Source organism: Eptatretus burgeri, chromosome 10 (assembly GCF_056783735.1).
Source record: "Eptatretus burgeri isolate ZD-2024b chromosome 10, Ebu_testis_v1, whole genome shotgun sequence".
Classification (NCBI taxonomy): Eukaryota; Metazoa; Chordata; class Myxini; order Myxiniformes; family Myxinidae; genus Eptatretus; species Eptatretus burgeri.
Window position 1 is genome coordinate 98,264,457 of NC_140970.1, and position 16,812 is coordinate 98,281,268.

The following is a 16,812-nucleotide window of genomic DNA, read 5'->3' on the forward strand; positions in this document are numbered from 1 at the left end:
GACCCGTCAGGTGTGATATGTACACTGTCGAATGGCAGAAAAGAGGACTGCCTCGTGCTCAATTTGCACTACTTTGCTCACTTCTGTGGTTGCAAGTTCGCCAAGAGAACAATTCCACTGTTCTGAAAACCTAACTCATATTTTGCGTGTTACTTCCCCCTTTTATCCGCCTGTCAATACATCATTTCACCCTACGTTTTCTACGGTACCATACAGGTCCGGATCGAAGAGTCTTTACACGGTTTAGGGCCGTCAATTATGAGGTAGTAAGCGTTTAACTGTTTATTGGTGGAGCTACGCTTATTGTGGCTTTCAGCAGCTATTCAGGAAATTTGCAAGAAATCCCAAGCAATGCCGGGCTTTACTGCTAGTGATTGATAAAATAATTTCAATTTTTTTTCCCCTTTCAATTGATTGTGATTAATGATTCTCAATGGTTTTCAGGAAAAAAAAAGAAATTGCATTTGGGTTTCCCTTCAAAAACCAGATGATACTTTTTATATTTCCATTCAGTAAATTGAGCTTTTTGAATATCTTTTAAATTAAGGGAAATTTACTGGTATTTTAATGTGACTTGAGCATGTACATTATTTTTCCTCGACGTGATCTCATTCAGATATCTGTAAATTATTGCAACACCCTCCACCCTCCCACAAGGTCATGCACAGACAAGATCAACATTCACTTGTTGAACATATGGCATTAAAACAAAACTACTACATTAACCGTAGGGTGATTGTGTCACCCCCTCCACTGTAGTTTATTTTATTTTATTTTTCAGATTAGCACACACACACACACACACACACACACACACACACACACACACACACACACACACACACACCTGTGACCAATGATATTTTTATTGTGAATGGACTTGCATTTGCAATTCTGTCAACTTTTCAACTACCCCACCTCCACAGTCCACCGCCCAAAATCCTCAAGCTCTCCCTCCAAACTCTGTCCCATCTTTACTCCTGCAACCATAAGTCATCACCTTCTGCCCCACCTCCAGTCCTCAACCTCCTTCTTTTCCCCAGAGTCTCAACCTCCCCTTCCAAATCTGACCCATCTTTGCTCCCCCCCAACCCCTCCTCACCCACTTCATGCTCATAAAATCAAACGGGAATTCCCACACGTCGAAACGGCAGAATATTTAATGCTGTCCGTTCCGCTATCATGCTCTCACTGACTTCACAGAAACCTGGCACGGTCGCCTGCCCAACTCGTAATTTTACGAGAAAATCGTCGAAAATAACAGCAAGGACATGCATAACCTCCATCGTTAAAGGGCTGCTTGAGAGCGTCACAGTTATTTGGATGATGTATAAACAACAGAACACTGCCTCGATCGCTGAGGCCGATCTTGATGCCTGTCAGCTGAAAGTGCTTTTAAGTGTTGCTTTGGCCATTTTATATTGAAAGAAAAACTTGTAGGGAGGGCATGAGGATTGTGAATATGACGTCTTTAACTTCGCATAGCAGTGCAGCGTGCAGACACGTGTCTCCAATGGATGTTCGCATCCTTCAAAGCTTCCTTGCTGGTCGATCAGGGCTCGATTTCAGCGACGGATTGGTTTCCTTCAAGCAGCCCAACATGGTGATTCTCTCAATCGATCGCTCGTGCACGCACATCAAGAGGCAGTCAAGAAAAGACATGGTACACAGATAACATGGACATATTACTGAATACACCATGATCTTGTCTTGTCATTCATTCATATGTAGAATACCTGTACACTGTAATAAACAACCTTCACACCATAATCAGTTCCACAAAGATTCACAAAGGATTCTTATTCTTTTGTGTACAACAAGTGCAGCTGCCATGTCCAACACATGTTTGTCACCTACAGTGCCTTCAGAAAGTATTCATACCCCTCAACTTCTGTCACATTTTGTGTTACAGCCTGAATTTAAAATGGATTAAAGCAAACATTTTTGTCACTGATCTCCACAAGATGCCCCATAATGTCAAAGTGAAAAAACATTTTTAGAAATTTTTGCAATTAAGTATGTAAAGCTGAAATGTTTTGCGTCAATAAGTTCAACCCCCTGAGTCAGTACTTTGTAGAAGTGCCTTTGGCAGTGATTACACGTTCGAGTCTTCTTGGATTCATCTTTATCAGCTTTGCATATCTGGATTTGGGGATTTTCTCCCTTTCTTCCTTGCAGATTTGCTCAAGCTCTGTCAAGTTGGATGGGGCACTTTGGTGAACAGCAATCTTCAAGTCTTTCCACAGATTCTCAATGGGATTCAAGTCAGGGCTTTGGCTGGGCCACTCAAGGACTTTCACGTTACTGTTCTGAAGCCATTCCAGTGTTGCTTTGGCTCTATGCTGGGGTCGTCACTGTCCTATTGCAATGTATATCTTCGCCACAGTCTCAGGTCTTTTGCACTCTGAAGCAGGATCTCCTCAAAGATTTGCTTGTATTTGGCTCAATTCATTGTTCCCTCGATCCTCACAAGTCTCCCAGTTCCTGCCACTGAAAAACATCCCCAAAACATGATTCTGCCGTCACCATGCTTCACAGTAGGGATGGTGTTGGATGGGTGTTGATCTGTGCTTGGTTTCCGCCAGACGTAGTGCTTTGCATTCATCCCAAAGAGTTCAATTTTTGTCTCATCAGACCACAGAATATTTTACCTCATGCTCTCAGAATCTTTCACGTGACTTTTTACAAACTCCAAGTGTGCTGTCCTGTGCCTTTTTCTCAGGAGTGGTTTCTGTCTGGCCACTCTCCCATAAAGCCGAGATTTATGAAGTGCTGCAGAGATGATTGTTCTTCTGGCAGGTTCTCCCATCTCAGCCAAGGAACTCACGCAGTATCACTTCATTTCCAATTTCTGATCCTGTTGAATAAATAAATAAAATTATAGAACCCTTTCGATTCCTAACAACCGCTTTTTTTGTCACATTCAACTTGCCACATATGGTGATGTTTACCGGTGGATTCTGTGAAGCTTGCGAAATTTGCCATGGAAATATCGGGAGAATTCGGCCAATGACCAAGTTTCCCCTCCTGAGAGTTTCCTTCTGTTTTTTTATTTTATTTTATTTTATTTCCAGTATTCCTGTCTGAAGGTTTCCTTCTGTATCCGTCTTGTCCACACCATGCATCATCCTCTTCTGCCCCCATTCCTCCATCCACCCATTGTTTGTCCAAGTCTGTCTCTATCTTGGCCTCCATCTCTGCTGTTGGTGTTTCCCCTCCCCCACCCCCTCTCTTAACTGTTCCTGTTGTCCTGTTGCATCCTGATCCATTCAGTGTACGAATACTAGCTCTTCCACAAGCCTCAACTATGAATGCAATTTTATTTATTTTTCGAGGAGAGCGATCCATAATGCACCCAAACTCAAAATAAGGAGTGTGATCGAGCGCGAGCATGATCACATTCCTCAGAAATGATGGTCTCATACCCCACTGTCATTTTAACCTTGCTCATCCAAGAGCCTCACTCTTGTTGAGAAAAAAGAAAAGACTTTTCCCCTCTCCATTCCTCTCTGCCAAGCTTTGGACCCTCTTTTAAAAATGATCCATAACCAAGGACATGAGTATAATAAACTGTCAACAGGGCATACAAAGAAATTAACAAAGCCACTCCTCATGCTGTGTATGGATGACGTCAAACTTTTCATGCTGAGCAAAACAAAATAGCACACGAGCTAAAACTAGTTACTCAGATATCAAAATGGAACTGTGATTTGACAAATTTGCCAAATGCACATTTATAGCTGGAAAGGCAGCAAAGACAACCATCATGCAAAAAGTATTGAATGAAGTTTCAGACAAATATCTCAGTGTAAATCTTTTACAAAGAGATGCGGCAGTGGCCAAGTCAACATGGCTAATCTTGGCGAAAATACCTCACTCTACTTTTTTTAAAAAATAAAAAAAGAGTCTTCAGCCAGCTATCAGAACTAGTGTTCTGCACACTGTGCCTTTTGGATAAGGGTCTGTGATCCTTTTTGAGATTTCTCAGAACGACCACTTTGCTCAACCTCCTGGTTTCTTCTTCTTTTACAACCAATATCTGCAAGAATGTTGTCCAAGGAGCTTCTGAGTCATACCATGACTTTTAAAAATATTCTTTTGAAAAGCAATGTGAATCATGAATGTACGTCTTGAAGAATTGGTTGACTCTCCACTGTGGGCTTCTTGGTGTACCTGGACTTTGTTGATTCTGTGAAGCAGATCTTTGCCTGTTGTTGGGATCTCTTGCCGGGAGGCCATATATGCTCCATTCCCAAGCCATCTCCGATTGATGCGTTACATTTCTACCTTTTGTCTCATCAAGAGTCTGGCTCCAGCTGCTCCATCCGTTTTCTGTTTTACCAAAAATGCAGCACGACCTATGTTCCTCGACTAACACCTTGCACGTTCATTTTCTCATCTTTGTCCTATCCTTTCATCCTTCCACTTCTCATTTTTACCTCTTTAGCCATCTTTGGAGACGATCCATTCCTGTTCCTTTCTCCATTCTTTCAAGGTGATGACACAAAATGGCTGTGAAATAGAGGCCTTTTAATCTCTACTATTACAGTTTTAATGGCCTAACTTATCCCACCTTGTGAGGTTGGAAGAAGGGGTCTTAGGAGATATATTGGCTGAAGCCTTTCACAAACCAGCTGGCCAGGCTTGAGGTTTGACTGTGGCTGATTGGGGTAGGAATTTGGAATTTGGCCAGAGTGGCTAACATAAAATTGCTGTACCTCACGGCTGCCACATGGACTAACTTAAAGCTGGATACAACTTCTGTCCTTCAGATTCCACATTCACATTTGTACTGTTGTGACTGTCCAACCACTAAACCCTCTCTTCCACTGCACAAATCTTCCAACTGTTATTGTTGCATCCCCTTAAATTCTCTCTTACTATGCTCCTCTCTCAGTCCCTTTTTTGAACCAACTTGCCAGTTTGAAAGCGCCATAATGAGTTGTACATGTTGCTGCGTTTGAACCTGGGGAGTAACTGCTGAAATCTATCTGTTTGGGTTCTTCCCGACATCTTTGTTCCTTTCACATTTCTTTCTATTGTTTTTTGCACAATTCTCTTTATTCATTCTAATTCTTGCTTTTTATTCTCTTTTATCTTTTATTCTCTATTCCTCTCTTTCTTTATCTATTTCTCGAAGGAGAAGTTAATTCTTGCAGAAATTTTTTCTCCAAGGGTCACCTGGCTCCGCTTGGATGGGTATTGAGGGTAGTGGAATAGCGGTTGAAACCCGAATCCGATCCAGGTTCCTCCTGATGACTCCATCTTTGCTTTTTACTTCTTCAGGTTCCTTCTTGGTCTTCCGTTTCATTAGCATGCAAATGTGTATTTGGCTTGCCTGTCGGCTGATTGTTATTGCAGATTGTCCACTGCCAAAAGCAGTTGTTACCCCCACACGGGCGAAGCGAAAAGCACGGTGATTAAATTGGTTGACTTTTTCTTTCTGTCTGCAGATGTCGGTCTATGATCGAGGATCTACTTAACATTAACTTGAATGTTATATTTTGAACAATGCAGAACATGAACAACATGAACAACATGAACCTGCATTTTAGCAGTCTTGTCTCGAGTTTGGCAAGTTGTGCTGTCTCGTTTCGAGTGCACAGAGGAGTAAGGTACGGTAATTTTTTTTAAGTCTGTCTGACAGTCAAACAACATTAAAAATAAAATCATTCCAAACAGGAAACGTGCAGTTTTTGGGGATGTCATAAAAGACACAAACAGGCACGAAAAACTCATGTAAGAGGTTGCAACAACGGTGGTAAACTTCCGAAAAGTTTTTTTTTTTCCTACAACCAATAAAACTTTTATTTTATTTCAATTGAATTATATACTTGAACACTAGAACACATATCACCTTCTTGCCACTTCCAAAAACCTCCAGTTTGCAGTACTTAGACAAAATATTATGCCATTTCAACCAATCAAGAAATATGGAGATTCAGACAAAATGGCGGCTCATAGGAAATATAGATATTTGTTCAAAAACGCAAAGAAAGAGTTTAAATGACCCTTCCTATGTCCTTTGGACTGCGTGGGGTTAGGGGTGTTCTATGAACCCTTGTCTTGGTCAGAAAATATTATTTTGAAAGAAGAAACCCATGAGATAATTTTTTCTTGTGGCTTGAAAACATTTATTTATTTTAAGAAAATATTTTCTTACTGAAAAAAATATTTTTGGTATTGTGGGTAAAACTCTTGTATAAATGAATAATGGACGACACAATAAAATATCACCTGCAGGCGACCTAACTTTTAATCCTGCATAATGCAATAATGTCATATTTACATCGTCAATGGAATGATCATCACGATAGTGATGCAGTTAGTGAGATATCTCTCTGCACAAATATCTCAATTTTTTTCATTCATTATTCTGCTTGCACATGACTCCCAGCTCAGACTTTCTTTAATTCAAAGACGTATTGCACTCGACTATGGGGCAGTGCTTCTGCATCCCACATTTCACCTCGGATGCAGTATAGGTAAAGGTAAAGCTTTGATGATGATGCGTCTTTCTCATTATGAAACCAAAGTGCACAGTCCGTTTCTCTCTCCGCTTTTAAGCAGGTGTTCACCATATCCAATGTTGTCCAGCATCATACTTGCATCACCCTTTTTGATGCTTTTCACTTCTTATCTGTATATAGTTCCAATCCTGTTCTTCTTTCCAGTGTTTTTTTTTTAATTTCCTTGTTGTTTTTTGTTTTTTTTTACATCTCGGTTGACTTCAAGGGTACTTCGACCCCCAGAGCTGAGACGCTTATTTATTTATTTTTGCTTGTCTTGTATGTGTCCCACTTCTGCTTCCTCTCTTGATTAATTTTCATTGCATTATTCTTCAATCCCTTGTCCTTTAAATCTAATATGAAGTTTCTCTGCTTCATATCAAAATGTGTTGGGATTTTATTCAGAATCTCTGTCGTGTGAGCCTCGTCTATATGGGAAATCTCTTCTCAAACCTTATTTTCATTGATGTGTAATGGTTTGATGAAAGGGTTATGTCATTGTTATTTGGTTACTTTTTGTCTCGTACTTGATCTTGACACCTCCCTGAACTCCCACCATCCTTTAGGCTTCAGAACTTGTTGCAATCTGTGGTGGATGCAAACATGAATGCCCTGCGTGTGTTTGGTGGTGGAATCTATGAGCAAAGCATATTTTATTCACTCTGCGATGAACTGGGAATCATGGTATGTTTACATTTTATCTTGCTGAATAAAGTTGTCTGTTGAACAGACTCCCTGTGTCTATCTTGTGAGTCGTGCCCCTCCCTCCAGTCTCTCAAGAGCATTGTTGTCTCCCATATCAACCCCAGTTCTCTTACACTCTTGCTAACCCCACTCACCTCCCACCCTCTAATTTTCTTTTTCTTTTCCTCCCACTCATCCACTCATCCACTCCTATGCAATGTCCTCATCTTCCTGTTCCCCTGAGATTATTCTCTGTCAATCTGTGAACCTGCTTCTATCTGTAGTTGAACTCTCTTTGAACCCATATTTATTACCAATGAAGAACATACAGGCAAACAAAGCCAAATACATCGAAGAAAATAGTTTAATAGTGTCAGACCCCGCTATTTGTGGACCCCGTATATTTGCGGGTCATAAAGTGTGACCTGCTTCGACATTTGCGTCTTGGGGTTTTTAAAATCATTTATTCATTTATTTATTGTTGCACACTTCAGGACTGGTCTCTTTGGTCCACCTGGGAAATTGGAAATTGGCCAACATCACAGCATTATATAAAAAGGTGCAAAAACAGATCTCCTTAACTCCAGACCAATTAGCTTAGTTCCAATCATCAGCAAGGTCATAGAATCCATCATCACAGTTGACATTAAAATCATTCCTTTTCTCCAACAGCCTCATCTCAGATCAATTCAGATTCAGACCTGGTCACTCGACTTTGGACATGCTGCTTCGACTCTGCCAACAATGGTGGAGGCCATCAATGTCAAACATGAGATTAGGGCCATTTTTCTGGAGATATCTCAAGGTTTTGGGACAATTTGTATTACTGACTTGCTCCCCTCTTGTAGTCAACGTGTGGCTCTCAACAGAACTCTTTCATCGCCTCTCCGTGTCCAAGACTGGAGTATCCCAAGGCATTGTTCTTTGCCCCATTTTATTCCTAATCTTCATCAATGATCTTACTGACTCTCTGGAAAATCCTCTTTATCTCTTTGAGGATAACTCCACTCTGTCGTGACATCTCTCATCCCTCTGATCAGCAGGCAGCAGCCTCTTCACTCTCCTCAGACCTTGACCAAATCACAAAATGGTCAAACACAATTTCGCTTATGGATCCATATTGTCCAATCAGTGCGTTCTCCCTTACCCAAGATCATTACCTGCATCCCTTATTTGTCTGTCTCTGACTACTTTCTCCCTCCATCCTGCTGTTCTTGTTTCCCCTTTCTCCTGCTGTTCCCTTTGTTATGCTGTGTCCTGATTTGTTCTATGTAATCGCTCTTCCATGGGCCTAGACCATTCGCGGCATTTTTCATGAACGTATTCCCCATGAAGGGTGGGGGCTGACAATATTCTGTTTAATTTCCATGTACAACCTGTGGTTAAGTCAGAGCAAAGACTGATTTATCATATTGCTGAATGGACTTTTACTTTGGTGCTGGAATTTGCAATAGTTTTCATTTTCTACAACAGAGTTATGATATCACGAACTAACCTTCACTGGACTGGTTGGTGTCAAATTTGTTATCCTGGGAAACTTGGTTTTTCACCACTTCTTAATTGCTGCATTATTTGTTCATATATTTTTATTTGTACAAAATATAGGTTCATGGTACAGCAAAGAGCCAGAAGGTAAAATGGCAACACTCTGACAGTGGGGCAGTAGGACCACAGTTGGACACCATAAGCAGGGCAAAGAACACACTCGAAAAGAGAGAGAGAGGAGAGAAGGGAAGGAAACATATAAATCTGCAAGTAAGAGGGTTGGGTTTGGTGGGATTAATGCGGGTAGAAAAGATTGTGGGAAGGGATGGCAGGATGTGACGTGAGATGGTCATGCACCACTTGCATTGATGCCCTGGAGGGAAGGGTGCAATGAAATCTCCATATGGCAATCCTACTATATGAAGTAAGGGAATTATCTGTGTGTATGTGTGAATACATCCGAAAAATCATTGAAAAAAATAAAAAAACAGGGCTGGGATGATCACCAATTTTTTCAAACAGGGTGGTGGTGGGGTGGGGGGGGAGAATATTAGCCATGGAACAAAATATATATATATATATATATATATATATATATATATATATATATATATATATATATATATATATATATATATATATATATGTCTTTCAATCCTGACAAATCTCACACTGTCTGTCTCCAAAAAGACTGTCAGGTGAACCCTCCCATCAACATCCATAAGAATCCTCTCGAAAAAGTTCCGGCACTCAGACTTTTGGGCCTCACCACATATCTAAGTTAGCCTCTAAAGCCAGTCGCTGATGGGGCATCTGACGTTGTGCAAAGTCTTTCCTTGGCACATCCTCACTTTTATCTCCCTGCAAGGCCTTCATTCACAGCTTGGAATACTGCTCTCCCCTCAAGGCTGACACCCCTGCTTCACCCCTTGCTCAGCTGGTGGATGCTGTAGAAACTAAGGCCTTCAAAATCATTGGAATCTCCTGTAAGGAAGTCTCTGGGCCTATCACTTTCATATCGCAGACAGGTCAATGGTCTCTGTCTTCTATCACCTCCTTACTGGTCCTACACCCTCTACATTTTCCATGCTTAATCTCCCCCCCCCCCACCCCAGCTTTCTGTAGGATGCGTACTGTCTGACAGTAACCCACTTAATGGTGAAATTCCCATCATCCAGGCTCACTGCTCACAAACAAAAAAAATTAACAAAAGGTCACTTGAAAGAGACCTATGCATTCAATGTTTGTTTGCTTGTTTTGGGGGGGGGGGGATTAGTTGGGGAGGCAGAGAAAGACATGGAGGGTGTTGTGCATGATGCAGATGAGTCAGGGTGATAGTGATTATATCCAGGAAGGGAGATGAGATGTCTGCACCGTAATTGTAAAGGATGATTTTCTTTTTAAAGCGTACTTCATCAGGAGATGATCCAGTGACCTTTCAGGAGAGGTCAGACTAATTGATTGGAGGGGAGGCCTTAGATATTGCAAAAGCAAATGGTTAAAAGCAGTCGTATGTGGGAGGGAAGGCGGAGATGAGGGCGAGTAGTTATGGGATAAAAAACAGAGAGGGTGGGAGTACCACAATGAGTGGAAGGGATAGTAGGAGGAGCAGTGATGTGCGAAGGCAGAGTGGTGAGCGTAGATGAGGGATTTATGAGGGTGAGTCAAGAGGATCAAGGATAAGAAGCAATAGCAATAGCTTGGGTAGTTGCGGAAAAAAAAAGATCTATTCAAAAGAGAACCATGACCACATGCTCATGTAGAGTGGCTGTGCTCCAGGTCATGATAGTCGCTAGTACAAAACATGTCACCTGTAGAGTTGAAACACTGATGGGGAGGATTTTTCTCTTTTGGGAAAATATAACGGTGCAAGGTCAAGAAGGCAAATTCGATTTAAATGCCATTAAGTGAGGTAGAGGAAGGAAAAGGTAACAAATGGGGAAGGAATAATGAGCAATTTTTTTTTTTTTTGTATACCTTGGTCGAGGCTCGTATGAGAGCTAACGCACAACTCACAGCAAGGAGGCATGAGACAAGAGGGGCGGGAGTGGAAGGGACAAAACAGTGGGGAACAGACACATTAGGTGAACTGTGGAAGGGAGAGGGATGGGGATGGGACGGGGAACATGGCGAAGAGAAGATGGACATTTCAGGGACTTTCAGGAAGGAAAGCAGGAGAAATGAAGGAAGTGGGCTTGGGTGGATTATCGGGGATAGAAAAGATCGAGGATTTGGATGGGGGAAGATAAGAGGTGGTGGTGAACAGCTGTTTTGAAAGCCTGGAGGGAAGAATGGGAAAGAATAGAGTGAGGAAGTTTATTCCAAAGGCGGGAAAAAAGAGGAATGAAAGAGTGAAGATGAGCAGTGATTCGTGATTTTCGTAGTTTTACCAGAAGGGGGTTGTTGGCGGACCTTGTGCGCCCTGTGGAAATGTGGTGGGGACAAATCGCAGAGAGAGCAGGGGGGGCAAGGCTGGAGAGGAGTCGGTAGAAGACAGAAAGACCACCGACCAACCTGCGGTGATTGAGTGAGAGGCCCAAAGACTCAGCTTCATTGCCGGAGATGCCGATGATTTTAAATGCCCTGGTTTCGACAGCGTGAAGCTGAGAAAGGTGGGAGGCAGGAGCACCAGCCCAGAGGGGAGAGCAGTACTCCATCAGGCTACGGACATCAGGCTACGGACAAATTGATTCTGTCGATGGACTACCACAAACTTGAGGAGCAGAGATGGGTCTGGACAACAGGCAACAAAATGCAGCAGAAACACATTTCAAACGCCAATGAGAAAACATGGTTGGAAGAAACATGCTGAATCAGACATACCTGAATGTGGCACTTTGTCTGCTGTGTGTACATCATATTCAAATAACTGACCAGATACAACACTGGAGTTTCATGAGGAACCAAAATAGACAAAGACGGCGCCATCAGGGGGAACCTAGATAGGATTCGGATTCTGGCTGCTACTCCTCTACCCTCAAACCCATCCATTTGCAGCCAGCTGAACCTTGCAATGTGACTCCAGGTTCAGAAGCTATAATTTTAACAATCTGTTGACTTTGCATTATCATGAAATGCGGTCAAAACACAATTGCAGTGCGACGTTTTAAGGCCAATCTTTGCTGTGGATTTCGGGCTTGGCTGAAACACCTCTATGTGACTGTAACGGAATCCAGCCTGCAGACCATTTGTGTCGGACTTCCCAATGCACTGCCGAGAACAAGAACGACTACATCTAAGCCTGAAGTCCCGAAACTGGCTGCACACGACTCAGTTCACCTCATAACAGCTCTCTCACTTTCAGTAGTTGTATGAAAGAATAAGCAGTGCCTCTGTTGTCCTATAAATTTGAAAAAGCATGCTTTATGGTTTATTTAAATTTTTGGAACAAAATATTGCATTTTTGTCATTCATGAGTGAGCAGATCTGCCAATGTGAAAAACATGAATGGATTCTTGTGTTGCAGGTAATTCAGGACTTCATGTTTGCATGTGCCTTGTACCCAGCTGAACCCACATTCTTGGAATCAGTTCGAAATGAGATTTCCCAACAGGTGAGTTGTCACCAGTCACATGATAGTCAATCAAAAACTTGCCTTATTTGCTCCAGTTTTTAGCAACACTAATTTTTTCCCAAATATTTGGTTAACATCCGTTCGGTCCATATGTTTTTGCATGTGTTGAGAAACTGGTTACTTCGATAAACTCAATCAGCATTCCAGACTTGTCATAATTTTGTAAATTGGTGGATTACTAATTATTTCCTTTAATTGGTAAATAAGAGTTGAATGTACCTTCTCTTTTCTGTTCATTATTTACACGCGTGGTACAGCCATGTCCACACAAAATGTGGAGTGGAAGTGAGAAAGGACAATGGGGAATGATAAAGTATGCTAATCACAGAGGGAAAAGCAGGAAAAGTCAGAGGGGGGAGGGGGGAGGCAAGGGTGACAGAGCTTCCTTGACATCCAATCCTGGTCGTTGCTAACTGGGGGTTCCAAAACACTTAAACAAACATTCATTATGAGATAACTAATTAATGATTAACCCCCAAGTCATTTCCATTCCGATTTATCTTTTTTTTTCTTTTTTTAATTCCAGGTTCCAGCGAATAAATTTTTTTTAGATTATTTTCAAAAAACCCAAATATATTTTAATCGATTGATGTCAAAATGTGTGTGTTTATTTTTAAAAAACAAAGCACAACTGATGCACGTAGCATGTTTTCACAGCATTTTACAGAGCAAAGCAAATTATGATTGGCTCCCCTCTCTCTCCCCCTCCCTCTCCCCCTCCCTCTCCCCCTCGCCGAACCATAACTTTTGTGAATCCCCAACCTTTACAACATACTCAGAATCACTATAATGGTTCTATAACCACATGTCACTAGAAATTGCTAGTTCATCTGAGATAGTTTAATATATGAAGTTGTTTACCCTCACGATTATTTCTCAAACTCTCATGATCTTTCAACACACCTTAAAGCCTAACAACAATATTACAAACTTGCGACCTTTTTACTCGACTTAACATTGAGAATATACATCTCACCTCAACAAACCTTGCAGATTTAGATAAAATGGACAATTTCCTTCATGTCAAATCGTAAATAGACATGCACTACCCATCCACTGAATCATTACACCACCGAACCACCACTTTAAAATAAATTGTGACAATTAAAAATAAAAACTCCTGTGAAGCATATATGTATATGTATATATATATATATATATATATATATATATATATATATATATATATATATATATATGTATGTATATATATATATATATATGTATATATATATATATATATATATATATATATATATATATATATATATATATATATATATATTTTATACCGGGTGTAGTGGCGTGCGCCTGTAATCCGGCTACTCGGAGGCTTGGGTTGGAGGGTCGTTTGATGACGGGAGCTCTGTGCTGGACCGCGCTATGAGAGGGTGTAGGGCAGCCCGGAATCATGGCGAAACCCAATCCTTATCCCTGTGTCATAAGAGGCGACCAGGGTTGCATCAGGAAAGGCATCCGGCGTAAAACCTGTGCCAAATCAGTATGCGGATCATAACGGATGATCCGCTGTGGCGACCCTGAACGGGAGCAGCCGAAAGAAGAACAACAACATATGTGTGTGTGTGTGTATATATGTATGTATATATATATATATATATATATATATATATATGTATATGTATATATATATATATATATATATATATATATATATATATATATATATATATATATATATATATATATATATATATATATTTTAGTTTCCAATGGATCATGAAATGTTTCTGTCCATCTTGTAATCTATGGAATGATTATGTTCATCTTAATGAGTTGGGTGGAGTTGATTGTATATTTGAATTTTTTCCCCTTTCTCTAATTTCAGGTTCTTAGGCTGTCTTCTCATCCTTCTATTGTGATGTGGGTCTCAAACAATGAGAATGAGGTTGCACTGGCAAAAAACTGGTTTGACATTCCTCTGCACCTTGCACCTCATTATCGCTCTGACTACATCAGTCTTTACATTGCAACATTGAGGAATGTGATATTACAGGTGAGCTCATGCAGCCTTGAGAAGCTTTGCCTGTTCCCTCAGACTGGAGAGGCTATTGTAATCGGTTTATTAGTGAGTCTGTGTGAGTCCGCATGGTGATTGACTTCAATATAGATAATTAATTCTCAAATCTAACATAATCAGCTTGATAGTGTGACAGATTCGTTTAATTGAACCGTTGCTTTTTAAAGGTTGAATTTAAACACAACTTGATTATTATTTTTTTAACCTTGAATGTGGATTATGTCAAAGTTAGCCACATTCATTACTGAAGATGTTTGTCAGAACCACCTGTGGTTTGAGTTGTGCTGCAAGGTCTGCAGGCTCGACGAGTGTTGCCTGGCAGCCAAGGGGACAGTTTGACAGTTATCTAAGTTAACGATGAGGTGATCGTTTATTCATAGTACGTGAAACATCTGCAACCCATGCCTACAGAAAACAGACTTTTTGGAATGCCGGCCACATTTTCCATCCAATCATCACGTAACTTTGTTTTTTAAAATAAAATTCTCCCTGGGTATGTGCTCCGATTTTGAAAGTTTGTGTCAATCGTTCAAGTGGTCATGGGAAAAACATATTTAAAAGCTTTGACTGACATTCCACAAAACATGGTCAAGGATGGTTTTGGACACTTTTTACGAGTCTAAATTGTCCAATTTAGTGCACGTGTTCTTGAGGGTATATTTGCTCACATAGATCTACTGGAATATTGTATAGTTTGTTCTAATTTGCTTTTCAAATACATATATGGAATTATTAAAAAAAATTTTATTTATATGGGGATTGCACTCAGTGGTTAGTTGTGAGGAATTGGTAAAATGTCACCGAAGTAGCCTGTGAGGCTCTGCAATGTTAAATATTCTGTCTTGTTATAAACTGCAATGTTGTTGTGATTACTTTATTTTGAATTTGAGAAACATTGGGGCAAAGGTTTCAGGAATAGTTAAGGTGAACCTTTTGGGTTTTATTCTAAAATAGTTCCACGATATATATATATATATATATATATATATATATATATATATATATATATATATATATATATATATATATATATATATATATATATATATATATATATACTGTATATACTTGATGTAATAAGCTATAAATAAAAAAAGAAGAAAAGATTATGCTATCATAATTTCCATCAATATAAAATATTCCTTTGATGTTATATTTAATCTTTCTTTAAAAGGGTTGTACTTGTCTGTTGAGGAAGTGTTCAACTATTCTTCAGTGAACTTTGAAATATATATTCAAATTACAGATGTAGAAAAAATTACTTCATCTTGAGTAATCCAGTTTATCAAATAACAGTTTGTTCTCTTCGCACCTTTGCTGTGAGTAATATACACACAATTTAGTAACCTCTTTTGTAATGAAGAGGGTATAAAAAGAAAGCAGTGGTATGATTCTCAACAACGACATCAACAATACAACTCATTCGTGCCGGCATTACATGTTCACCAAATACAGAGGAAACGATAGTTCATAGAACCCATCACCCCACACAGTGTTCTAGTATATACTTAAATTTAAATAAAACAATTACTTTCAAGATCGTTAAAAAAAAAAATTCCGAAAGTTTAATGCGATTGAACACCACCCTATTTATCATGTCCAAGTTCTGCAAAATTGGAGGTTCTTGGAAGTGATAAGAAGGTGATTTGTGTGTTCGTTCGTGTTATGGTATGTAATTCAATGGAAATAAGATGAAGATTGTAAAAGTGGTATAAATAAATTCATTCTGGCATTTACCACCGTTTTACTACCATTGATGCAGTGTCTATTACACCACCTTATCTAACACGTTAGGTTAGTTATTAATGCCGGGTGTTTGTGTCCTTTATGATGTCCTTAAAAACGGTAAGTTTCCTGTCTGGAATGATTTTCAATTTTGTTTCACTGCCAGGCAGACAGGGTAAGAAATGCTCACTCCTCTCTGCGCATGCCCAATCAGGATGAATTCAGAGCCAGATAAAATACATGTTTGTTTTTCGATTCATGTTCAAAATACAACATAAAATTTCAAAAGTTATTCCTTAATGATAAACTGACATTTGTTGACAGACAGATAGACAGACGGATGGACAGACATGAACCAATTGCTTAACCCCTCTTCTCACTTTGCGTGTGTGGCATAACAATCTTTTTGACTGTCATTTGCATTTATTCCAAATAAATCAAATGCCAAGTGTTCATTCCATTGCGACTTATTCCAGATCGAGTCATTATGAATTCTGTGAAAACTTGCTGACCTGAAATTGCATCCTATTTGGGACAATTACCCAACATATATCTGCATGCAGATAGACAATAAAATTCGAGAAATTCATTATTTACCCTCAAGTGTGAACCGACTGGTAATACACAGGTTGGATGAAATTGGACCTAGCACTCACCAAGTTACGTTGGTGACTAACTCGATTGCAATGCAGTAAACCCTCTTCTCGCGGGGATTAGGTTCCTGGAAAATGTCGCAATAGTTAAAACCGCGATCGTGGAAACCAAGGGTTAATGGGACAAGGGGGGATGGATTTCCT

The 16,812-nt window shown here is 40.0% G+C and overlaps 1 protein-coding gene and 1 pseudogene across 4 annotated transcripts in view; both read left to right on the forward strand.

The window, feature by feature from the left end:
• MANBA (mannosidase beta) overlaps positions 1 to 16,812 on the forward strand; it is a 68,690-nt gene that overhangs the window by 39,798 nt on the left and 12,080 nt on the right. For all 4 annotated transcript variants that reach the window (XR_015062698.1, XM_085899570.1, XM_085899573.1 and 1 more), the window contains 3 exons: positions 7,076 to 7,193; positions 12,145 to 12,231; positions 14,099 to 14,266. Coding sequence is in view for 3 of the 4 variants with exons in the window: in XM_085899570.1 (XP_085755696.1) it covers positions 7,076 to 7,193; positions 12,145 to 12,231; positions 14,099 to 14,266 (373 nt within the window). In the remaining variant the exon portion in view is untranslated. The remainder of the gene's footprint in view (positions 1 to 7,075; positions 7,194 to 12,144; positions 12,232 to 14,098; positions 14,267 to 16,812) is intronic.
• On the forward strand, positions 13,543 to 13,683 carry LOC147019240 (signal recognition particle RNA; annotated as a pseudogene).